Below are 27,228 nucleotides of genomic sequence, written 5' to 3' on the forward strand. Positions count from 1 at the left end.
AGGAAACGGGCCCATCCATCTCCTCCAATCTGTGACATATTGCGTCCTTTCTCGACCTCCATAGTGTATGGGCCCCCAGGAGCCTCAAATGTCACAGTGTCTCCTGTCAGCTTGTTGAATTCCAACCTCACATTGCATGGGATGATCTGTGTAAGAAAAGCAAAATGACACAATGCAGTAATGCCAACACTAAAAATAAAATAGTTGTTACATTTCATCTAATTTCTTACCGCCACATGACGAAAACTCGGCTGGAAGTAGATGTCGAACAGCTTGCCAGTGGCAAGGCTGCTGGCGCACCTTGACTTGCACAGTCGACATAGTGGTGGTGGTGGTGGCGCCATTTTCCTAAAGCAATATGATCAAAGGATTAACGATTCACTTCACAGGAAAGAAAAATAGTAGCATGTGATATTTTTGGTTCTTCCGCGATAAGCAATTTTATGGACAATTATAATCCTAAGATTTAGTAACATATTAGATGACAAGGTACCACCTACCAAAGCATTTCGTTGGCATCTATTGCCTAAGATAATTGATTAAAAAAACAAGTGGGAAATTTATCTAAATTGGCACCTACATTTTGCCAAAAAATAACTTACTACAAAAAAACAAAAGCATCTACCTATCCATGTATAGAAAAATAACAATAAAATCGTGCATACTAAATCAACTAAATCAATTAGCATACTAAATCCACTAGCATACTAAATCAAAATGATCTAAATCAACTAAATCAACTAGCCTACTAAATCAACTAAATGAAAATGTTCTAAATCAACTAAATCAACTAGCCTACTAAATCAACGAATCATATCAACTAAATCAAAATGTTGCATATAAACTAGCCAACTAAATCAAAATGTAGCAGGGAGGAGGGATAAGGAGGGGCGACTCGAGGAGGGAAAAGAGAGTAGGACGGAGGAGGAAGGCGGAGCTAGGAGGGGCCGGCCGGCGGCGAGTGGAGGGAGGACGGAGGAGGAAGGAGGAGCGAGGAGGGGCCGACCAGCGGCGAGTGAAGGGAGGACGGAGGAAAGGCCGGTACCGAGTCTAGCGAGGAGGATGAGGTGACGATGGCGCAGATCGGAGGAGGGGCGACGGGGGAGGACCGGCGGCGTGGGGGTCGAGGGGGAGATCGAGTGAGTGTGTGTGAGAGTGTGATCTGGATCAGATATGCAGGGGGGAGATGGAATGGCTTAGCAGTAGCGCGCTATATCAAAACGTGCTACTGCTAAACGACCTATCAGTAGCGCCTTTCGCCTAGAACGCGCTACTGCTATGTGTCAGTATGTAAAAATAGACATAGACATAAAAAATACATTGATCATCAATGGTCTTTTTGTGTACAATCTGATTTGTCAATAGGAATCCTCGCCGATTGGTTTAAGAACCGGCGAGGATTCCTATTGCGGCCACAAATCCTACACATAGAGTTCAATGAAGACCAAGTGCTTGTGAAAGTTGTAGAAGTAACATATTTAAGGTGGTACAAACCCTCTTCGCCGAGCGAGGTGGGACTAAATTTTCATAGTAAACTTAGCAGCAGCGGTTATCGCGTAAATGTGCTACTGCTATGACTCGTAACAGTAGCACTCTTCGTGTTAACGCGCTGCTGCTATAACTGGCCTCGCGGCGGCGTCGTGGGAAATTTAGGAGTAGCGCGTCTTTGAGTGTGCGCGCTCCTGATAAACTTGTTTCAGCAGTGAGTTTTGTCTGCGTGCGCTACTGCTACTTAGCAGCAGCGCCTAATTTTAAAGCGCGTTGCTGGTAAGATTCTGTGTATAGGCTTTTCCCTAGTAGTGTAGATATATTCCACCTAAGCATGATATCAATGAGTCTCTCAAAGCCATGAGAGTTTCCATTGATGAGTGCAAAGAAAGAACCGCTAGAATGCGTGCTAAGAAATATTGCTTTGTAAAGGCGTGTTCTTCTAGTTTTTATGAGAATAGAGATGAAGATCTAAAAGTTGTTGACATGTCTCCTATTAAATCTTTGTTTTGCAATATGAATCTTGATAATGATGGGACTGGAGATGAGTCAACTTTATTTAAAAGGTGTCCCAATAATTCGGAGTTTTTAGATCTTGATGCAGAAATTGGTAAAAGTGGGATTGAAGAGGTCAAAACTATAGATAGCATAGAACCCACTATTTTGGATTTCAAGGAATTTAACTATGATAATTGCTCTTTAATAGATGTATTTCCTTGTTGCAATCTGTGCTAAATTCTCCTCATGCTTATAGTCAAAATAAAGCCTTTACGAAACATATCGTGGATGCTCTGATGCAATCTTGTGAAGAAAAACTTGAGTTGGAAGTTTCTATCCCTAGAAAACTTTATGATGAGTGGGAACCTACAATTAAAATTAAAATTAAAGATCATGAATGCTATGCTTGTGTGATTTGGGTGCTAGTGTTTCCACGATTCCAAAAACTTTGTGTGATTTGCTAGGTTTCCGTGAACTTGATGATTGCTCTTTAAACTTGCACCTTGCGGATTCCACTATCAAGAAACCTATGGGAAGAATTAATGATGTTCTTATTTTTGCAAATAGGAATTATGAGACCGTAGATTTTATCGTTCTAGATATAGATTGCAATCCTTCTTGTCCTATTATTCTTGGTAGACCTTTCGTTAGAACGATTGGTGCAATTATTGATATGAAGGAAGGGAATATTAGATTCCAATTTCCGTTAAAGGAAGGCATGGAACACTTCCATAGAAAGAAGATTAAATTAACTTATGAATCCATTATGAGAGCCACTTATGGGTTGCCTACCAAAGATGGCAATACCTAGATCTATCCTTGTTTTTGTGCCCAGCTAGGGGCGTTAAACGATAGTGCTTGTTGGGAGGCAACCCAATTTTATTTTAGTTCTTTGCTTTTTTGTTCTTTTTAGTAATAAATTTTTCATCTAGCCTCTGGTTATATGTGGTTTTGTGTTTTAATTAGTGTTTGTGCCAATTAAAACCGTTAGGATAACCTACGGTAATAGTTGTTTGATCTTGCTGCAAAAAACAGAAACTTTGCATGCACGAGATTAGTTTTCATAATTCACAGAAACGTGATTTTCAGTTGATTCTTTTTGCATTAGTTCAATAAAAAAATTATCTAGGACTTCCTAATTTGGTAGAATATTTTAGGTTCCAGAAGTTTGTGTTAGATACAGATTACTACAGACTGTCCTGTTTTTGACAAATTCTGTTTTTCGTGTGTTGTTTACTTATTTTGATGAATCTATGGCTAGTACAAGAGCTTATAAACCATAGAAAAGTTGGAATACAGTAGGTTGAACACCAATGTAAATAAATAATGAGTTCATTATAGTACCTTAAAGTGGTGGTTTGTTTTATTTCGCTAACGGAGCTTATGAGATTTTCTGTTGAGTTTTGTGTTGTGAAGTTTTCAAGTTTTGGGTAAAGATTTGATGGATTATGGAACAAAGAGTGGCAAGAGCCTAATCTTGGGGATACCCAAGGCACCCCAAGGTAAAATTCAAGGGCAACCAAAATCCTAAGCTTGGGGATGCCCGGAAGGCATCCCCTCTTTCGTCTTCGTCTATCGGTAACTTTACTTGGAGCTATATTTTTATTCACCACATGATATGTGTTTTGCTTGGAGCATCTTGTATGATTTGAGTATTTGCTTTTTAGTTTACCACAATCATCCTTGTTGTACTCACCTTTTGAGGGAGACACACATGATTTGGAATTTATTAGAATACTCTATGTGCTTCACTTATATCTTTTGAGCTAGATAATTTTGCTCCAGTGCTTCACTTATATCTTTTAGAGCACGGTGGTGGTTTTATTTTATAGATATTATTGATCTCTCATGCTTCACTTATATTATTTTGAGAGTCTTCTAGAACAGGATGGTATTTTGCTTTGGTTGAAATTAGTCCTAATATAATAGGCATCCAAGATAGGTATAATAAAAACTATCATATAAAGTGCGTTGAATACTATGAGAAGTTTGATACTTGATGATTGTTTTGAGATATGGAGATAGTGATATTAAAGTTGTGCTAGTTGAGTAATTATGAAATTGAGAAATACTTGTGTTGAAGTTTGCAAGTCCCGTAGCATGCACGTATGGTAACCATTGTGTAACAAATTTGAAACATAAGGTGTTCTTTGAGTGTCATCTTTTGTGTGGAGGTCGGGGGCGCGCGATGGTTATCTCCTACCAACCTCTCCCCTAGGAGCATGTGTGTAGTGCTTGGTTTTGATGACTTGTAGATTTTTGCAATAAGTATGTGATTTCTTTATGACTAATGTTGAGTCCATGGATTATACGCACTCTCACCCTTCCATCATTGCTAGCCACCATACCTACCTATCATGGCATGCATTCCTCTTCGGTGCCGTGCATTGCCCTTTCTCACCTTGAGAGTTGGTGCAAACTTCGCTGGTGCATCCAAACCCTGTGATATGATACGCTCTATCACACATAAACCTCCTTATATCTTCGTCAAAACAGCCACCATACCTACCTATCATGGCATTTCCATAGCCATTCCAAGATATATTGCCATGCAACTTTCCACCGTTTCATTTATTATGACACGCTTCATCATTGTCATATTGCCATGCATGATCATGTAGTTGACATCGTATTTGTGGCAAAGCCACCATGCATATTATTTCATACATTTCACTCTTGATTCATTGCCCATCCAGGTACACCGCCCGAGGCATTCATGTACAGTCATATTTTGTTCTAGTATCGAGTTGTAATCATTGAGTTGTAAATAAATAGAAGTGTGATGATCATCATTCATAGAGCATTATCCAAAAAAAAGGAGAAAGGCCAAAAAAAGAAGGCCCAAAAAAAGAGAAATAAAAAGGGGACAATGCTACTATCTCTTTCTCTACACTTGTGCTTCAAAGTAGCTCCATGTTCTTTATGATAGAGAGTATCTTGTTTTGTCACTTTCATATACTAGTGGGAATTTTTCATTATAGAACTTGGCTTGTATATTCCAACAATGGGCTTCCTCAAATGCCCTAGGTCTTCGTGAGCAAGCAAGTTGGATGCACACCCACTTAGTTTCATTTGTTGAGCTTTCATACGTTTATAGCTCTAGTGCATCCGTTGCATGGCAATCCCTACACCTTGCGTTGACATCAATTGATGGGCATCTCCATAGCCCATTGATTAGCCCGCCAATGTGAGACTTTCTCCTTTTTGTCTTCCCCACACAACCCCCATCATCATATTCTATTCCACCCATAGTGCTATGTCCATGGCTCACGCTCATGTATTGCGTGAAAGTTGAAAAAGTTTGAAAATTCTTAAGTATGAAACAATTGCTTGGATGAAACCGAGGTTGTGCATGATTTGAATATTTTGTGTGACGAAGATGGGACATAGCCAAACTATATGATTTTGTAGGGATGAACTTACTTTGGCCATGTTATTTTGAGAAGACAAAATTGCTTAGTTAGTATGCTTGAAGTATTATTATTTTTATGTCAATATTAAACTTTTATCTTGAATCTTTCGGATCTGAACATTCATGCCACAATAAATAAAGTTACATTGAGAAATATGCTAGGTAGCATTCCACATCAAAAATTCTGTTTTTATCATTTACCTACTCGAGGACGAGCAAGAATTAAGCTTGGGGATGCTTGATATGTCTCCAACGTATCTATAATTTTTTATTATTCCATACTATTATATTATCTGATTTGGATGTTTAATAGGCTTTATCATACACTTTTATATTATTGTTGGGACTAACCTATTAACCAGAGGCCCAGCCCAAATTGTTGTTTTTTTTTGCCTATTTCAGTGTTTCGCAGAAAAAGAATATCAACCGGAGTCCACACGGAATGAAACCTTCGGGAACGTGATTTTCGGAACAAACGTGATCCAGAGGACCTGGAGTGGATGTCAACCAATCAACGAGGAGGCCACGAGGCAGGGAGGCGCGCCTGCCCCCCTTGAAGGAAATATGCCCTAGAGGCAATAATAAAATTATTATTTATTTCCTTATTTCATGATAAATGTTTATTATTCATGCTAGAGTTGTATTAACCGGAACTTAGTGCATGTGTGAATATATAGACATACAGAGTGTCACTAGTATGCCTCTACTTGACTAGCTCGTTGAATCAAAGATGGTTATGTTTCCTAACCATAGGCATGAGTTGTCATTTGATTAACGGGATCACATCATTAGAGAATGATGTGATTGACTTGACCCATTCCGTTAGCTTAGCACTTGATCGTTTAGTATCTTGATATTGCTTTCTTCATGACTTATACATGTTCCTATGACTATGAGAGTATGCAACTACCGAATACCGGAGGAACACTTTGTGTGCTACCAAACGTCACAACGTAACTGGGTGATTATAAAGGTGCTCTACAGGTGTCTCCGATGGTGTTTGTTGAGTTGGCATAGATCGAGATTAGGATTTGTCACTCCGATTGTCGGAGAGGTATCTCTGGGCCCTCTCAGTAATGCACATCACTATAAGCCTTGCAGGCAATGTGACTAATGAGTTAGTTGCGGAATGATGCATTACGGAACAAGTCAAGAGACTTGCCGGTAACGAGATTGAACTAGGTATTGAGATATCGACGATCGAATCTCGGGCAAGTAACATACCGATGACAAAGGGAACAACGTATGTTGTTATGCGGTTTGACCGATAAAGATCTTCGTAGAATATGTAGGAGCCAATATGAGCATCCAGGTTCCGCTATTGGTTATTGACTGGAAACGTGTCTCGGTCATGTCTGCATGGTTCTCGAACCCTTAGGGTCCGCACGCTTAATGTTAGGTGACGATCGGTATTATGAGTTTATGTGTTTTGATGTACCAAAGGTAGTTCGAAGTCCCGGATATGATCACGGACATGACGAGGAGTCTCGAAATGGTCGAGACGTAAAGATTGATATATTGGACGACTATATTTGGACACCGGAAGTGTTCCGGGTGGTTTCAAAGAAAACCGGAGTGCCGGAGGGTTACCAGAACCCCCCGGGAGAAATAGTGGGCCTTATGAGCCTTAGTGGAGAGAGAGAGGGCTGGCCTAGGGCAGGCCGCACGCCCCTCCCCCTCTGGTCCGAATTGGACTAGGAGAGGGGGCGGCGCCCCCCTTTCCTTCTCCCTCTCCCCCTTCCTTTCCCCCTCCTAGTAGGAGTAGGAAAGAGGGGAGTCCTACTCCTAATTGGAGGACTCCTCCTCCTCCTGGCATGCCCTACAGGGCCGGCCGGCCTCCCCCTTGCTCCTTTATATATGGGGGCAGGGGGCACCCTAGAACACACAAGTTGATCTGTTGATCTCTCCCAGCCGTGTGCAGTGCCCCCCTCCACCATATTCCACCTCGGTAATATCTTAGCGGTGCTTAGGTGAAGCCCTGCATCGGTAGCATCATCAACACCGTCATCACGCCATCGTGCTGACGGAACTCTACCGCAAAGCTCTGCTGGATCGGAGTTCGTGGGACATCATCGAGCTGAACGTGTGCTGAACTCGGAGGTGCCGTATGTTCGGTACTTGGATCGGTCGGATCGTGAAGACGTACGACTACATCAACCGCGTTGTCATAACGCTTCCGCTTTCGGTCTACGAGGGTATGTGGACACACTCTCCCCTCTCGTTGCTGTGCATCACCATGATCTTGCGTGTGCATAGGAATTGTTTTTAAATTACTACGTTCCCCAACAATGGCATTCGAGCCAGGTTTATGCGTAGATGTTATATGCACGAGTAGAACACAAGTGAGTTGTGGGCGATACTAGTCATACTGCTTACCAGCATTCCATACTTTGATTCGGCAGTATTGTTGGATGAAACGGCCCAGACCGACATTACGTGTACGCTTACGCGAGACTGGTTCTACCGACGTGCTTCACACACAAGTGGCTGGCGGGTGTCAGTTTCTCCAACTTTAGTTGAATCGAGTGTGGCTACGCCCGGTCCTTGTTGAAGGTTAAAACAACACATACTTGACGAAATATTGTTGTGGTTTGATGCGTAGGTAAGAATGGTTCTTGCTCAGCCCATAGCAGCCACGTAAAACTTGCAACAACAAAGTAGAGGACGTCTAACTTGTTTTTGCAGGGCATGTTGTGATATGATATGGTCAAGACATGATGCTATATTTTATTGTATGAGATGATCATGTTTTGTAACAGAGTTATCAGCAACTGGGAGGAGCCATATGGTTGTCGCTTTATTGTATGAAATGCAATCGCCATGTAATTGCTTCACTTTATCACTAAGTGGTAGCGATAGTCGTAGAAGCAATAGTTGGCGAGACGACAACGATGCTATGATGGAGATCAAGGTGTTGCGCTGGTGACGATGGTGATCATGACGGTGCTTTGGAGATGGAGATCAAAGGCACAAGATGATGAAGGCCATATCATATCACTTATATTGATTGCATGTGATATTTATCTTTTATGCATCTTATTTTGCTTAGATCGATGGTAGCATTATAAGATGATCTCTCACTAAATTTAAAGGTATAAGTGTTCTCCCTGAGTATGCACTGTTGCGATAGTTCTTCGTCCTGAGACACCACGTGATGATCGGGTGTGATAAGCTCTACGTTCACATACAACGGGTGCAAGCCAGTTTTGCACATGTGGAATACTTGGGTTAAACTTGACGAGCCTAGCATATGCAGATATGGCCTCGGAACACTTGAGACCGAAAGGTCGAGCGTGAATCATATAGTAGATATGATCAACATAGTGATGTTCAGCATTGAAAACTACTCCATCTCACGTGATGATCGGACATGGTTTAGTTGATTTGGATCACGTGATCATTTAGATGACTAGAGGGATCTCTATCTAAGTGGGAGTTCTTAAGTAATATGATTAATTGAACTTAAATTTATCATGAACTTAGTCTTGGTAGTATTAGCATATCTATGTTGTAGATCAATAGCTTGCATTTAGCTCCCCTGCTTTTATTTTTGATATGTTCCTAGAGAAAACTAAGTTGAAAGATGTTAGTAGCAATGATGCGGATTGGATCTATGATCTAAGGATTATCCTCATTACTGCACAGAAGAATTATGTCCTTGATGCACCACTAGATGACAGACTGATTGCAGGAGCAAATGCAGACGTTATGAACGTTTGGCAAGCTTGATATGATGACTACTTGATAGTTTAGTGCACCATGATTTACGGCTTAGAATCGGGGCTCCAAAGACGTTTTTGAAACGCCACGGAGCATATGAGATGTTCCAAGAGTTGAAATTAGTATTTCAGACTCATGCCCATGTCGAAAGGTATGAGACCTTTGACAAGTACTTTGCCTACAAGATGGAGGAGAATAGCTCAGCTAGTGAGCATGTGCTCAGAATGTCTGAGTACTACAATCACTTGAATCAAGCGGGAGTTAATCTTCCAGATAAGATAGTGATTGAAAGAGTTCTCCAGTCACTATCACCAAGTTATTAGAACTTCGTGATGAACTATAATATGCAAGGGATAACGGAAACGATTCCCAAGCTCTTCGTGATGCTGAAATCGACGAAGGTAGAAATCAAGAAAAGCATCAAGTGTTGATGGTTGACAAGACCACTAGTTTCAAGAAAAGGGCAAAGGGAAGAAGGGGAACTTCAAAAGGAATGGCAAGCAAGTTGCTGCTCCCGTGAAGAAGCCCAAAGCTAGACCCAAGCCTAAAACTGAGTGTTTCTACTGCAAAGGAAATGGTCACTAGAAGCGGAACTGTCCCAAGTGTTTGGTGGATAAGAAGGATGGCAAAATGAACAAAGCTATATTTGATATACATGTTATTGATGTGTACTTTACTAGTGTTTATAGCAACCCCTTGGTATTTGATACTGGTTCAGTTGCTAAGAGTAGTAACTCGAAACGGGAGTTGCAGAATGAACAGAGACTAGTTAAGGGTGGAGTGATGATGTGTATTGGAAGTGGTATCAAGATTGATATGATCATCATCGCACACACCCTATACTTTCGGGATTAGTGTTGAACCTAAAATAAATGTTATTTGGTGTTTGCGTTGAGCATGAGTATGACTGGATCATGTTTATTGCAATACAGTTATTCATTTAAGTTAGAGAATAATTGTTGTCCTGTTTACATGAATAAAACCTTCTATGGTCATACACCCAATAAAAATGGTTTGTTGGATCTCGATCGTAGTGATACACATATTCATAATATTGAAGCCAAAATATGCAAAGTTAATAATGATAGTGCAACTTATTTGTGGCACTGCCGTTTAGGTCATATTGGTGTAAAGCGCATGAAGAAACTCCAAGCTGATGGGCTTTTGGAATCACGTGATTATGAGTCACTTGATGCTTGCGAACCATGCCTCATGGGCAAGATGACTGAGACTCCATTCTCCGGAACAATGGAGCGAGCAACTGACTTATTGGAAATAATACATACTGATGTATGCGGTCCGATGAGTGTTGAGGCTTGTGGCGGGTACCGTTATTTTCTGACCTTCACAGATGATTTGAGCAGATATGGGTATATCTAGTTGATCAAACACAAGTCTGAAACATTTTAAAAGTTCAAAGAATTTCATAGTGAAGTGGAGAATCATCGAAGAAAATAAAAAGTTTCTACGATATGATCGCAGAGGTAAAATATTTGAGTTAACAAGTTTGGCCTTCAGTTAAAACAATGTGAAATAGTTTCACTACTCACGCCACCTGGAACACCACAGTGTAATGGTGTGTCCGAACATCGTAACCGTACTTTATTAGATATGGTGCGATCTATGATGTCTCTTACCGATCTACCACTATGGTTTTGGGGTTATGCATTAGAGACAGCTACATTCACGTTAAATAGGGCACCATCTAATCTGTGGAGATGACACCGTATGAACTATGGTTTGGCGAGAAAACTAAGCTGTCGTTTCTTAAAGTTTGGGACTGCGATGCTTATGTGAAAAAGTTTCAACATGATAAGCTCGAACCCGAATCGGAGAACTAAATCTTCATAGGTTACCCAAAATAAACTGTTGGGTACACCTTCTATCACAGCCGAAGGCAAGATATTCGTTGCTAAGAATGGATCCTTTCTAGGGAAGGAGTTTCTCTCGAAAGAAGTGAGTGGGAGGAAAGTAGAACTTGATGAGGTAATTGTACCTTCTCCCGAATTGGAAAGTAGTTCATCACAGAAATTAGTTCCAGTGATTCCTACACCAATTAGTGAGGAAGCTAATGATAGCGATCATGAAACTTCAGATCAAGTTACTGCTGAACCTCGTAGTTCAACCAGAGTGAGATCCGCACCAGAGTGGTATGGTAATCCTGTTCTGGAGGTCATGTTACTTGACCATGACAAAACCTACGAACTATGAGGAAGCGATGATGAGCCCAGATTCCGCAAAATGGCTTGAGGCCATGAAATCTGAGATAGGATCCATGTATGAAAACAATGTATGGACTTTGGTGGAATTGCCCGATGATCGACAAGCCATTGAGAATAAATGGATCTTCAAGAGGAAGACAGACGCTGATAGTAGTGTTACTATCTACAAAGCTCGAATTGTCGCAAAAATGTTTTCGACAAGTTCAAGATGTTGAATACAATGATATTTTCTCACTTGTATCGATGCTTAAAAGTCTGTCTGGATCATGTTAGCAATTGCCGCATTTTATGAAATTTGGCAAATGGATATCAAACCTGCATTTCTTAATGGATTTCTTAAAGAAGAGTTGTATGTGATGCAACCAGAAGGTTTTGTCAATCCTAAAGGTGCTAACAAAGTGTGCAAGCTCTAGCGATCCATCTATGGACTGGTGCAAGCATCTCGGAGTTGGAATATACGCTTTGATGAGTTGATCGAAGCATATAGTTTTATACAGACTTGCAGTGAAGCCTGTATTTACAAGAAAGTGAGTGGGAGCACTACATCCTTTCTGATAAGTATATGTGAATGACATATTGTTGATCGGAAATGATGTAGAATTTCTGGAAAGCATAAAGGAGTGTTTGAAAGGAGTTTTTTCAAAGAAAGACCTCGGTGAAGCTACTTACATATTGAGCATCAAGATCTATAGAGATAGATCAAGATGCTTGATAAGTTTTTTCAATGAGTACATACCTTGACAAGATTTTGAAGTAGTTCAAAAATGGAATAGTCAAAGAAAGAGTTCTTACCTGTGTTACAAGGTGTGAAGTTGAGTAAAGACTCAAAACCCAAACACGGCAGAAGATAGAGAGAGAATGAAAGTCATTCCCTATGCCTCAGCCATAGATTCTATAAAGTATGCTATGCTATGTACCAGATCTATTGTATACCCTACACTGAGTTTGGCAAGGGAGTACAATAGTGATCTAGGAGTAGATCACTGGACAACGGCAAGGGAGTACAATATGTTTCTCGATTATGGAGGTGACAAAAGGTTCGTCATAAAGGGTTACGTCGATGCAAGCTTTGACACCGATCTGGATGACTTTAAGTCACAATCCATATATATATTGAAAGTGGGAGCATTTAGCTAGAGTAGCTCTGTGCAGAGCATTGTAGACAGAATATTAGCAAAATGCATACGGCTCTGAATGTGGCAGACCCATTGACTAAACTTCTCTCACAAGCAAAACATGATCACACCTTAGTACTCTATGGGTGTTAATCACATAGCGATGTGAACTAGATTATTGACTCTAGTAAACCCTTTGGGTATTGGTCACATGACGATCTGAACTATGGGTGTTAATCACATGGTGATGTGAACTATTAGTGTTAAATCACATGGCAATGTGAACTAGATTATTGACTCTAGTGCAAGTGGGAGACTGAAGGAAATATGCCCTAGAGGCAATAATAAAGCTATTATTTATTTCCTTATTTCATGATAAATTTTTATTATTTATGCTAGAATTGTATTAACCGGAAACTTAGTACATGTGTGAATACATAGACATACAGAGTGTCACTAGTATGCCTCTACTTGACTAGCTCGTTGAATCAAAGATGGTTATGTTTCCTAACCATAGACATGAGTTGTCATTTGATTAACGGGATCACATCATTAGAGAATGATGTGATTGACTTGACCCATTCCGTTAGCTTAGCACTTGATCATTTAGTATGTTGCTATTGCTTTCTTCATGACTTATACATGTTCCTATGACTATGAGATTATGCAACTCCCGAATACCGGAGGAGCACTTTGTGTGCTACCAAACGTCACAACATAACTGGGTGATTACAAAGGTGCTCTACAGGTGTCTCCGATGGTGTTTGTTGAGTTGTCATAGATCGAGATTAGGATTTGTCACTCCGATTGTCGGAGAGGTATCTCTGGGCCCTCTCGGTAATGCACATCACTATAAGCCTTGCAAGCAATGTGACTAATGAGTTAGTTGCGGGATGATGCATTACGGAATGAGTAAAGAGACTTGCCGGTAACAATATTGAACTAGGTATTGAGATATTGACGATCGAATCTCGGGCAAGTAACATACCGATGACAAAGGGAACAACGTATGTTGTTATGCGGGTTGGCCGATAAAGATCTTCATAGAATATGTAGGAGCCACTATGAGCATCCAGGTTCCGCTATTGGTTATTGACTGGAAACGTGTCTTGGTCATGTCTACATAGTTCTCGAACCCGTAGGGTCCGCATGCTTAACGTTCGGTGACGATCGGTATTATGAGTTTATGTGTTTTGATGTACCGAAGGTAGTTCGTAGTCCCGGATATGATCACGGATATGACGAGGAGTCTCTAAATGGTCGAGACGTAAAGATCGATATATTGGACGACTATATTCGGACACCGGAAGTGTTCCGGGTGGTTTCGGAGAAAACCGGAGTGCCGGAGGGTTACCGGACCCCCCCCCCGGGAGAAATAGTAGGCCTTATGGGCCTTAGTGGAGAGAGAGAGGGCTGGCCTAGGGCAGGGCGCGCGCCCTCCCCCTCTGGTCCGAATTGGACTAGGAGAGGAGGGGCGAAGCCCCCCTTTCCTTCTCCCTCTCCCCCTTCCTTTCCCCCTCCTAGTAGTAGGAAAGAGGGGAGTCCTACTCCTACTAGGAGGAGGACTCCTCCTGGCGCGCCCTACAGGGCCGGCCGGCCTTCCCCCCTTGCTCCTTTATATACGGGGGTAGGGGGCACCCTAGAGCACACAAGTTGATCTGTTGATCTCTCCCAGCCGTGTGCGGTGCCCCCCTCCACCATATTCCACCTCGGTAATATCGTAGCGGTGCTTAGGCGAAGCCTTGCGTCGGTAGCATCATCAACACCGTCATCACGTCGTCGCGCTGACGGAACTCTCCCGCAAAACTCTGCTGGATCGGAGTTCGTGGGACGTCATCGAGATGAACATGTGCTGAACTCGGAGGTGCCGTACGTTCGGTACTTGGATCGGTCGGATCGTGAAGACGTACGACTACATCAACTGCGTTGTCATAACGCTTCCGCTTTCGGTCTACGAGGGTATGTGGACACACTCTCCCCTCTCGTTGCTATGCATCACCATGATCTTGCGTGTGCGTAGGAATTTTTTTGAAATTACTACGTTCCCCAACACCCCTGGGCGCGCCCCCCACCCTCGTGGGCCCCTCGTAGCTCCACCGACCTACTTCTTCCTCCTATATATATACCTACGGACCCCAAAAACATCCATGAGCACCACGAAACCCTATTTCCACCGCCACAACCTTCTGTACCCGTGAGATCCCATCTTGGGGCCTTTTCCGGCGCACCACTGGAGGGGGCATTGATCATGGAGGGCTTCTACATCAACACCATAGCCTCTCCGATGATGTGTGAGTAGTTTACCTCAAACCTTCGGGTCCATAGTTATTAGCTAGATGACTTCTTCTCTCTTTTTGGATCTCAATACAAATTTCTCCTCGATCTTCTTGGAGATCTATTCGATGTAATCTTCTTTTGCGGTGTGTTTGTCGAGATCCGATGAATTGTGGGTTTATGATCAAGATTATCTATGAACAATATTTGAATCTCCTCTGAATTCTTTTATGTATGATTTGTTATCTTTGCAAGTCTCTTCGAATTATCAGTTTGGTTTGGCCTACTAGATTGATCTTTCTTGCAATGGGAGAAGTGCTTAGCTTTGGGTTCAATCTTGTCGTGTTTGATCCCAGTGACAGAAGGGGAAACGACACGTATTGTATTGTTGCCATCGAGGATAAAAAGATGGGGTTTATATCATATTACTTGAGTTTATCCCTCTACAGCATGTCATCTTGCCAAATGCGTTACTCTGTTCTTATGAACTTAATACTCTAGATGCATGCTGGATAGCGGTCGATGTGTGGAGTAATAGTAGTAGATGTAGAATCGTTTCGGTCTACTTGTCACGGAGTGATACCTATATACATGATCATGCCTAGATATTCTCATAACTATGCTCAATTCTATCAATTGCTCGACAGTAATTTGTTCACCCACCGTAATACTTCTGCTATCTTGAGAGAAGCCACTAGTGAAACCTATGGCCCCTGGGTCTATTTTCCATCATATTAATCTCCCGTCAACTAGCTATTTCTGTCGCCGTTTATTCTGTTTTCTTTACTTTTAGTCTTTATCATAAAAATACCAAAAATATTATCTTATCATCTCTATCAGATCTCACTTTTACAAGTGGCCGTGAAGGGATTGACAACTCCTTTATCGCGTTGGTTGCAAGGTTCTTATTTGTTTGTGTACGTGTGTGGGACTTGAGCATTGTCTCCTATTGGATTGATACCTTGGTTCTCAAAAACTGAGGGGAAATACTTACGCTACTTTGCTGCATCACCCTTTCCTCTTCAAGGGAAAACCAACGCAGTGCTCAAGAGGCCACTCCCGGGTCCGCTGAAGTGTCGGTGTCCTCCTCCCCGACGCCCGTCTCCTCGGAGTTGCCCTCCGGGTCATCCAGAAGCAGTCTGTAGTCGTCGGCAGGCACGACTCCGCCATCCTTCGATTGCTCCGGCCAGAACTCGTCGTGAAAGGCGAACCCGGCGATGTAGCTGGCCCGAGCGGCTATCCGGCCGGCCTCCGCATGCAGCTGGCTCTCTGAGCCGGCTCGCTGGCCCATCAACGCGTCCAGCGACAAGTCTGGATGCCAAGACATCGCAAACCGGAGCGCCATCTCGCCACCAGCACGGACGGCGGAAACGCGCCAGTCATGGAGCCGATCCAGCCCCGCCTCCAACCACCGCGCCAGCCGCGTAAAGTTGGTCGGCACGATGGAACCCGGCCAGAGGGCCGCCGTCATCGCCGCGCCGGCCTCAGAGAGCCGCCCCATCTGATCACCTAGGACTCGCAGACGAGCCTCGGCGGTGGTCACGATCTCCGAGAAGATCCAGGGCACCTGCGGGTCGCGCCGAAAACGGACCGCCTCCTCCGCCAGCTGGCTTGTCTTCGGGAAGGCCCCTGTTGTGAAGAAAAGCAAGTCAGAAGAAAGTCACCAAGGACAAGGAGCCGGGTCCACAACCCGGCAGAATCCAAGAAAAGCACTTACTAGAGAAGGACTCTTCCAGGTGCTGCGCCTCGAGCAACGTACCATGCCGCTCCCGGGCAATGGTGCGGTCATGCTCCTGCAGCGCCTTCTCCAGATCGGCGACCTTGGCAAGGGCCACCTTCAGCTCGGCCTCCTTGTCCTCGTCTGCCTTCACGGCCTCCTTGCGGCGCCGGGTCTTCGCCTGCCAGGTCTCCTCCGACGTGGCCACCAGCACCTTCAGGCGCTCCACCTCGGCCTGAAGCTGCCCCTTGTCATCGGCCAGCTTGCCGCGTTGCTGGTCCGCCTCGGCGAGGGCCCGCTGCGCCTCCACGACCTTGGTGGCCTCCGCCTTGAGGCGCTCCACCTCGGCCTCGAGACGGCCCTTGTCGCCCGCCAGCTGCTCACGCAGCTGGCTAGCTTCGTCGAGCGCCCGCCGGGCTCCCGTCGCCTCCGCCCTCGCCCTCTCCACCTTGGCTCCAAGCCGACCGGCGTCAGCAACAAGCCGGTCGTAGTGGAAGCCGGCCCGAATCAGCCGGGTCCTCCAAGACAGCACCTCGGCTGCAGAAGAAAGATTCAGAAACAAAGCACTATTTTAAGATTCAACCCAACTACTACACAGTTGGCCCGAATCTCAGGGGCTACATCCAGTGGGTGCGCTAGCGCGCCCCCACTAAAAAGAGTACGCAAGAAAAGTACCTGCCACGGCACGGAGCTCCTCCTCCTTGGCAGCGAGGTGTTCCTTGAGACGCCGATGCGTCTCAAGGAGCCGGTTGAAGACGCCGACTCGGTAGGAGTCCAGTTGCTGTAGAAAGCAACGATTAATACAAGACAGCAAGTTAAGATTCGACCCAACTACTACGTAATTGGCCCGAATCTCGGGGGATACACCCAGTGGGTGCGCTGGCGCGCCCCCACAAAGTAGAACACAACGGAAAACTTACAAACACGGCGCGCTCCAGCTCCTGCGTCGCCTCCACCTCGGCCTAGGCAAAGGCCTGGATCCGGTCCGTCCGCCCTCACAGACGCCGGGTCACGGCGGCCATCGCCGCCTCCTCCTGGGTCGGAAGCCCAAAGAAGACATCGCTGGTCCCGCTCTGCGTCGGCTGCGACCCGGCGGCCCGGCGACCCCCTGACATGAGCACCAGGGCTTGTTCCCCGCTGGCCGCGCCCCCTGCGGCTGGCTCCTTCTCCGGCGCCCTCTCCGGCATTGTCGCCGGCTCGGTGGCCGGAGTGGCCCGCGGCTCCCCCACCAATGGTGCCTCGCTCGTCGATGCCTGGGGTGCTCCCTCCGGCACCATCTGCGGCACCTCCTCCAAGACAGCGTCGCCGCCGCTCCATCGACCCCCGCCCGCTCGGCCATGTCGGTCCCCAACGACCACGACCACGACCTCCCGGTCGAGGTCCATCACATCTGCACGGCCGCTTCGGCCGTGCTACCCCTCCAACGACGGCACAAAAACCGTCGCCGCAACCATCGACCCTGCCGGCATCTCCGGCCACGCCGACTCCTCGCCGGCTCGCGCCCATGTCGCCGCAACGTCAACCCACGCTCGGGCCGACGCCGCCTCCAGCTCCGCCTTGGCCCGATTCTGGTCGCGCCAGGCCAGGCCTTCAACATCGGTCGGGTCCAGACCAAGAGCTGGATCCGCCCGCTCCACCTCCTCGTCCCGTTTGATGTTGTCGGATCGGCTCCTCCGGAACGCGGCGCCCTAGTTGGATATAGCATCCGCAAGACTACTAGTTCTATGAAGAATGGACCCACCCATAGTGGGCAAAGCACCGGCACAAGTAAAGAAATCTTGAATAACTCCTTTTCCAATAATATTACCACTACCAATCCGAAACTTTTTAGTGTGTAAAATAGTAGGTTCTTCATGAGGATCAAAAGCATCAAAATTTCCCCCATCGTTACTACTATCTTTTTCAATGATAACCTCCCCAGTTTCAGACATGATAACAACAAATCGCACTAAGAACGAACACACAAGAGGCATGCGGAAAGAGTCGAACGGAAGAAGGGCAAAGAAAAGGCAAAGGTTTTCGAAAATCATTTTAGAAGTGGGGGAGAGGAAAACGAGAGGCGAATGGCAAATAATGTAATGCGAGGGAGAAGAGTTTATGATGGGTACTTGGTATGTCTTGACTTGGCGTAGATCTCCCTGGCAACGGCGCCAGAAATCCTTCTTGCTACCTCTTGAGCATGCGTTGGTTTTCCCTTGAAAAGGAAAGAGTGATGCAGCAAAGTAGCGTAAGTATTTCCCTCAGTTTTTGAGAACCAAGGTATCAATCCAGTAGGAGACAACGCACAAGTCACCTAGTACCTGCACAAAATATCAAGAACCTTGCAACCAACGCGATAAAGGGGTTGTCAATCCCTTCACGGTCACTCGCACAAGTGAGATGTAATAAAGATAGTAAAGTAAATATTTTTGGTATTTTTGTTGTATAGATTGGAAAGTAAAGATTGCAAAATAAAAGAACGGCAATATAAATTGGCAAGTTAACGGGAAACTAATATGATGTAAAATAGACCCGGGGGCCATAAATTTCACTAGTGGCTTCTCTCAAGATAGCATGAATGACGGTGGGTGAACAAATTACTACCGAGTAACTGATAGAAAAGTGCATAGTTATGAAGATATCTAAGGCAATGATCATGAATATAGGCATCATGTCCGTGTCAAGTAGACCGAAACGATTCTGCATCTACTACTATTACTCCACACATCGACCGCTATCCAGCATGCATCTAGAGTATTAAGTTCATAAGAACAGAGTAACGCTTTAAGCAAGATGACATGATGTAGAGGGATAAACTCAAGCAATATGATATAAAACCCATCTTTTTATCCTCGATGGCAACAATACAATACATGCCTTGCTGCCCCTACTGTCACTGGGAAAGGACACCGCAAGATTAAACCCAAAGCTAAGCACTTCTCCCATTGCAAGAAAGATCAATCTAGTAGGCCAAACTAAACCGATAATTCAAAGAGACTTGCAAAGATATCAAATCATGCATATAAGAATTCAGAGAAGAACCAAATAATATTCATAGATAAACTTGTTCATAAATCCACAATTCATCAAATCTCGGCAAACACACCGCAAAAGAGTATTATATCGAATAGATCTCCAAGAATATCGAGGAGAACTTTGTATTGAGAATCAAAGAGAGAAAAGAAGCCATCTAGCTAATAACTATGGACCCGAAGGTCTGTGGTAAACTACTCACGCTTCATCAGAGAGGCTATGGTGTTGATGTAGAAGCCCTCCGCGAACGATTCCCCCTCCGGCAGATCGCCAGAAAAGGCCCCAAGATGGGATCTCACGGGTACAGAAGGTTGCGGTGGTGGAAAAGTGGTTTCGTGGCTCCCCCTGATGTTTTTAGGGTATAAGGGTATATATAGGCGAAAGAAGTACGTCGGTGGAGCTCCGTGGGGCCCACAAGGGTGGGGGCGCGCCTACCCCCCCCCCCCCCCGGGCGCACCCTCCAGCCTCGTGGCCGCCTTGCGGAGTTCCAGACTTCAACTCCAAGTCTTCTGGTTTGCTTTTGGTCCAAGAAAGATCATCGCGAAGGTTTCATTCCGTTTGGACTCCATTTGGTATTCCTTCTCCGCAAAACTCTAAAATAGGCAAAAAAACAGGAACTGGAACTGAGCCTCCGGTTAATAGGTTAGTCCCAAAAATAATATAAAAGAGCATATTAAAGCCCATTAAATATCCAAAACAGATAATATAATAACATGGAACAATAAAAAATTATAGATACGTTGGAGACGTATCACCTAGTAGCGAACCACCATGTTTGAGTCTACAAGTAAAACATAGCAATGGAAGTTGGTAAGATCACGAAGACAACGACTAGAGATACCTAGGAGCCCTCTCAGCGATTAGAGGTCGTCAACCATTGGATGTACTTACCGACAAATCAGATCTTCTAGTATCCACGCAGCACCCCATTGGGCCTCTCTCATCTATGAGGACCCGTCACGCCAACGTAAAAGGGCCGCTACTATGCAAAGCTACCTGGACGACTTCTCCTTCGTAGGACCTGTCACACATTGGATATTACGCTGACGATCTGATGCACGCAAGGGAATCATATCGGAAGCCGCTCCCCTCTCTCATGCTCTTGTAGGCGATGGTGGCGTCTTGCTCCTTTCCACCTATGGCGATTGTGGCCATCCCGGAAGCGCAGATGCGGATAGCCATCATGCTCTACAAATCCAAAGGAAGGCCTTCATGGAGGCGTAGAGGAGATAGATTGAACATGCGGGAGGACGATTTGTTGTGCGATGTGTGGTTGTCCACTAGTATCGATCCGATCAATGGTACGGAGCAAAAAGGCACAACATTTTGGGCCAACGTTCATATTTGGTTCCATGAGCACAAGCATTTCGAGCCCTACCATGACAAACTCATCCACAACCGTGGGACGAAGTCGCTCAACCATTGATGGTACATCATCCAAGAGGTCGTGTCCAAGTATTGAATGCCATTGAAACAACTAACCGGTCTATGGCAAAGTGGTGCGCAAATAACCGAACAAGTAAGTTGTTCCATGTGTTGGCCATCTGGCCAGATATGCAACCTGTTGGCTGAATAAGCTCTATTTGTTGGTCATTTGGCCGGATATGCAACTTGACAAGAATGTTTTTTCTTTATAGCCTTCCCATGCGTGCAACTCGTTCTTAAAGGTGGAGAAGAGGAACTTCGTCCTCATGCATTATTGGTGTTGGGCAACCCAAGTGTAATTTATTCATTGCCAACACCATCAAGACTACTAGCATCGGCACCGAGAAAGAAGCGGGTGATCCAACCGACCCAACAAAAGAGCCGCCCAAGAAGGTTAAAAGAGAGTTCCAGGGAAAGAAGTGGGAGGAGGAGAAGGAGAAAATAGAAGGGACGACAGACAAGATGATGAAGAGGTTCGAGAACATCTTGGCGAAGAAGGAGGAGACATGTGTCAAGCGCTCCAATGTTAAGGAGGAAAAAAAGGCCGAGAGGTTTAACATGTTGATGACGGCGATCGATAAGAATCTCAAGCTCGAAGAGAAGATGGCCATGCTCGAAGAGAAGAAGGTTGAGATCGTGGCTGCTTCGGAGGATTCGAAGATGGTGACCTTGAAGATGGAGAAGTCGGATGATGATGCAAATCGTGCAAGCCGTCCGTCTCAGGATGTTGAAGCGCTTGAAGACCAAGTTGGAGACGGTGAAGAATGAAGCGGGTGAGCATGAGGCGGATGGCGAGGCGGAGCCGGCGACAGAGTGAGCCTGGAGGCCCGGATAGCGGGCAAAAAATTCATTTGTTTGCACGTACTGCCAGACTAAGATATTTTTGTGACCCGGCATATGAAAACTACGAACATCACCCTCTTTTTGATTGTGATCGTGCATTATGTGATTGTGCCCTATGCATTTAAATTTTAAATTGGGCGAACGTGAGAAAAGATGATATTTAAAGGATGCGGTTGAATGACATATTCTCCCACATCCATATCCGTGGGCTAGTCTAGAGGATCTCCGCAACGTGCACATGGGACGCGCCATCACGCGTACGCGGCTGGCGCCAACCGTGCGGTGACAATGGCCCGTCGTGGCACAACCTTGGGTATGGTCAGGCTGAGCAACTCCTCCATGTCCAGCTTCTCGACTTCCGGCAACCGCCACTCGAACGCATGCACCGGCATACTCAGGAAGTACTGCACGAGCACCATGCCAGCCAGCTTCTCAACGCAGATCCTCGGCCCGGTGCCGAAAGGGATGAGCTCGAAGTAGTTCCCTAGCGCATCCACGTTGCTCATTGGTCCTGACAGGAACCGCTCCAGCCGAAACTCTCGATGGGTCCCGGCTGATGGCCCAAATGTTAACAAGTGGCTATTCTTGGATGCGAGGGTTTAATCTTTATGGTCTAAAGGCATCTCCAACAAAGACCTGCAAAATACCGATACATGTTTATTCAAATATTTTTGTTCACTTTTGCAATTCAATGAAGACCCTTATCGATCTGTAAAGTGGTACGGACATCCGTTTTCTAGCAAAAGTGAGACAAACGTGAAGCTATCCCGGAGTTCGGACATCCACTTGACAAACCAAAAGCCTGCACGTGGTCCCCTATTTTCTCTCTCTTCAAATGCATAGTCCCCTCTCATTTCTCTCCTCTCCACCAGACATCACATCACAAATCCCACCACATACATGGTCCTTACTTACTTTTTCTTCTCCCAACCGGATACATTGTGGTTAGCATTGGATGGCTCACTCCGGCATCATGTCTGCGCCCATGTCCGGACACAAAAACAGACATATATCGAAGACATTTGTGGGTCGGCGTTAGAGATGACATTTGTGATGGCAAACTGTAGTATTTTTCTTCCATACCTTACTTGATACAAAATTTGAACCTTCAAAAATCTTAGATTCTGACTAGCACAAGTTTCAGCATTTAACAAGCCTTTTAAAAAAAATCTTGTCAATATTGTTGTCTGCATTTTTTTTGTGAAATATACCCTCAGATCTAATAACCAACCGACATTTCAAGGCAACCCCGAAAAAGAAGAAAATTACAACTAGATCCCTAAGAAGCTTCCCGACCCCTTCTTCCTGGATGAGCCGATGGCTCACCGCCCCAACCGCTCCGGCAACCCCGCTGCCAGATTCCAACAAACTTTGTAGTCTCACGCAGACGGGTGGTCATCACTGCCAAGCATCCGAAAGAAGCAGTCGTCAACGCCGGAATCGAAGCCATCTATCTGAGAATCCCATCGCCGGCCAAGCCGACGTGGAACCACATACACACGACCTCCACGAGGCCCACAACCTCCCCAACCTCCGCAACGACGGCGCCATTGGAACGAGGACAGAGCTAGGAAACAAAAACCCGCTGAGCCAGCAACACCACCATCACGCCTCCAACACCCAGGGATCGAAGACCAGGATGTACCACCCCAGAGGGGTAGAGATCAAGCCACACCACGCTCTCCTCACTGTCGATGACGAAACCGCCACCGGGATGGTGGACAAGGAGCCGAGGGATCCTTATTCCCCTCGACAACGCCAGTGCCACCTCAATGCCGTTGCCGAAAAGCCCTAAACCTAACCCTAGCTACCCTATCTACCGTGCCAAAGCGCAGAGAACGGTGTCCCCGCCCCCTCCCGCTGCCAGACCAGCGAGCGGAGGAGGAGGGTACCAACTCCCTCGCCGGCGAAGAGTAGTTGGAGTGGTGGCGTCCCTTTCGCCCTGCTTAGAAAATATGCACAATTATTTTTGTGTTGATTATTTTTTTTTAGATTGTATAATGTACATGAGATGCGCAAAAAAAATTGACGAAAAAGCAGCATAGCTGATTTTCATTGATGGACAAGAGAAGAACATAGCAAAGCAGCCGAAGCTAGGAACGACGAAGTAGAAAAAGGCAGCATAACTTATTTTCATTGATCGACCTCTTGGCATTTCATGTACATTCAATACAAATACGATAAAAAAAAGTGGACAATCGATCCATACAGAACCCGCATGGCCGCATCTCATCCGCGCAGACGTGCACACGTGACGGGACGCGCCCGTCACGCGTAGGCGGCCGGCGCCAACCGTGGCGTGACAATGGCCCGCAGCGGCACGGCCTTGGGCATCGTGAGTCCGAACTGCTCCTCCATGTCCAGCTTCTCGCCCTCCGCCACCCGCCAATCGAACGCGTGCACCAGCATGCCCAGGAAGTACTGCACGAACACCATGCCGGCCAGCTTCCCCACGCAGATCCTCCGGCCGGCGCCGAAGGGGATGAGCTCGAAGTGGTTCCCCAGCGCGTCCACACTGGCCGCCGGCCCGGACAGGAACCGCTCCGGCCGGAACTCCAGCGGCTCCTCCCACGTCGCCGCGTCCCGGCCGATGGCCCAGATGTTGACGAGCAGCTGCGTGTTCTTCGGGATGTGGTACCCGTCCACCTCGCACTCCTCGCCGGAGAAGTGCGGGATGCTGAGCGGCGTCCAGGGGTGGAGCCGCATCGCCTCCTTGCATACGGCCTGCAGATAGGGGAGGCCGGCGACGTCCGACTCCTCGAGGCGGCGGCCGCGGCCGACCACGCGGTCCATCTCCTCCTGCGCGCGCGCCATGATGGACGGGTTCTTCATCATCTCCGCCATCGCCCACTCCGCGATGATCGACGCCGTGTCCGTGCCGGCCGTGAACATGTCCTGCATGCGGTTCGATCACCCATAGTTTATTCTTCGCTTGTACTACTACTGCAGATTGATCCTCCTGGACAAATTATCGTAACGGAAAAGGTTACTAAGAAGTTGGCGCTTACAAACACGAATCCCTTGACGTTGACTTCGGAGATCGTGTCGGCGTCGTCTTTGCTGTCCTTGGCGGCCATGCTGGCCCTCAGCTTGTCGATGAAGTCCGGCCGGCCCTGCCGCTGCGTGGCCGTCGCCGAGTGCTCGTCCAGGAGGCTGGTGATCATGTCGTCGAAGCGGAGGTGGATCTTCCGCAGCTTCGCCTGCACGCCCTGCAGGTCGAAGCGTGACAGGGCCGGCACGAAGTCACTGATGTTGAACAGCCCCGACCCGCTCTGCACCAACGTGATCATCTCCTTGTATCTGCGCACGCAAAACATTTTAAGGTAAGCATCAAGTTCCTTTCCTTACAACATCCGTGTCGATCGTGTGAGTGAGTAAGAGTAACCATGCATTGCATTGCATTCTGAGATCCAGTACCTGTTGGCCTCGTCGCCCTGGGTGTCGAACAGCCTCTTGCTCAGCGTGATCTGCCCGACGATGTTGGCGAACGCGCGCACCAGCACGTCCGGCACGGAGATCAGCTCGCCGGCCACGGAGGCCCCGACCACGTCGCGCAGCAGGCGGCCGGCCTCGTCCCGGCGAACGGACGCCCACTCCGCCATGGCCTGCGCCCCGAGCAGGTGCACGGTCGACAGCTTGCGCATCTGCTTCCACCGGGGCCCCTGCATGCCGAACGCGATGGTCTGGAAGCCGTACGTGATGTCCACGGCGCTGGCGACGGCGGGGCGGTCGGCGAAGCGCGCGTCCTGCACCTTGAGGAACTGTCGCGCCGCCGCGGGGGACGACGCCACCACGACGCCGCAGGTGCCCATCTTGAGGTACATGACCGGGCCGTGCTTCCGGGCCAGCGCCGCCAGCCCGGTGTGCGGGGTCGGGCCGACGAGCGGCAGCGCGCCGAGTATCGGGAAGCCGCGCGGTCCCGGCGGGAGGCGGCGGCCGCCGGAGCGGAAGTGCCGGAGCAGGAGGTGGACGAGGACGAAGAGGGCGGTGGCGGAGAGCACCCAAGGGTCCGTGTACACCGCGGCGAGCTGCATGGCGTGCGTACTACGGGTGGTGCAAGTCTCAGTGCTACGTAGGAGCACGGCGGGTCACATTATATAGGCCAGGTCACCCCGAGTAAAGAGTTGGTTATCTTGTTCACTTCAATCTTCTGACTTTGCACATTATATAATCATCTTGTACAGATAGTCCCTACCGTTTCGCTTTGACTTGCAGTTCTACCAACCGATAATTTGATACGTATATAATCATTCTGTGGTTCCTCTATGGCTCTACAATAATCGTCTTGTAGATAAGACATGATACTCGACTAAGGGCCTGTTTGAAGCCCGGTAAAATTTTGTTGTGACCACCGGTATTTAGTTCAAGTTTGAGCCAAAAAATATTATTGAGCACACAAAATTTACTCCCATTCCAACCAGAGCCTAAGAGTATCTACAGCCGGGCGCCTCAAACACCCTCATACGTTCGGACGGACAGCCTGATCAGTGATCGGTCAAAATAAACGACCCACGGTGCGCCATTGGTCACCACGACTTGCCGCGTGCTTCTGCCCATTGATCGAGCGCCGCGGGTCGCCGACAACGTCGGTTGTTGGGGGGAGGGAGGGAACTCTACGGGCAAGCGGCGCAGGTCGGTGGCTACGTGTGGGGGAAGGAACAAGGGGGAGTAACGAAGGCCTGGCGGTGACCAGAGACAACAGTTTAAGTGGCAGAGGCGGAATCCCTAGCAACGCTGCTTTGTCTCTCGCGGCGCTGGGGCGGGCATTTCCCTTTTTTTTGGGCGAATGGAGATGCTAGATTACAGTGCGTAGGCGTGATGGCATTTTTCTTGCAATTACTGTCAACTTCAGTGGCAAGTGGATATTCAAGTAGCTCCTGTCGGAAGCTGCCCTACCCCCAGCTCATTTCCATCGTGAAGGAGTTGGGGGTGAAAATAAGTTAAGTCCAACACCCCAAAATCAGTTTTTTTAGGCTTTTGGCTTAATTTCGTAAAAAGCCGAGTATATTGGATTAAAGTTGGACGAGAAAGTTTATTATATGTGAAAACTGCTTAGCCTATCGGGCGCGCGGCCGTCGAATGAGGGTTGATCGTTCACGTCCTTTTGTCGGATCCTATCCTCTTCTAAACCTAGCCCGCAACCACACTGCACTCTTTCCCTCCCGACTCCCACCTCGCGCCACCACCACTCAGCCCCACGTCGGTGACGTGCGTGCACCTTGTCGCGCATGGCCTCCGCCTTGCCCGCGATTACAGAAGGACGCCGCCCCAGCCCCCTTCTCCTTCCCCCCTCTCTCCTTAGTCCCCCCACTCTCCACACACGAGCTCTCAATGAGCTCCCATGGCGCTCTTTCCTTTGACTCTCTCTTAATTGGGATTTGATGGATTACAAGATCGATGATGTTTCTAAAACTTAACCTATGTTGCAATGCTTAAGGAGGTTCATGAATGAACAGACACGAACCCACGTATAGCATAGGAGGTTCATGAAAACTGGTCCTT

At 46.8% G+C, this 27,228-nt stretch overlaps 1 protein-coding gene across 1 annotated transcript; it reads right to left on the minus strand.

Annotated features, from left to right (window-relative positions):
* Positions 1 to 23,834: 23,834 nt before the first annotated feature.
* LOC125534255 (flavonoid 3',5'-hydroxylase 2) lies at positions 23,835 to 25,808 on the minus strand. The gene is made up of 3 exons (XM_048697521.2): positions 25,144 to 25,808; positions 24,735 to 25,026; positions 23,835 to 24,621 (listed from the first exon to the last, which is right to left on the minus strand). The coding sequence occupies exons 1-3, from the start codon at positions 25,758 to 25,760 to the stop codon at positions 23,995 to 23,997; spliced, it is 1,536 nt and encodes a 511-aa protein (XP_048553478.2). The 5' UTR covers positions 25,761 to 25,808; the 3' UTR covers positions 23,835 to 23,994.
* Between the last annotated feature and the right edge of the window lie 1,420 nt (positions 25,809 to 27,228).

This window comes from Triticum urartu, chromosome 2A, assembly GCF_056163025.1.
Source record: "Triticum urartu cultivar PI428250 chromosome 2A, HENAU_Tu73, whole genome shotgun sequence".
NCBI classification, from domain to species: Eukaryota; Viridiplantae; Streptophyta; class Magnoliopsida; order Poales; family Poaceae; genus Triticum; species Triticum urartu.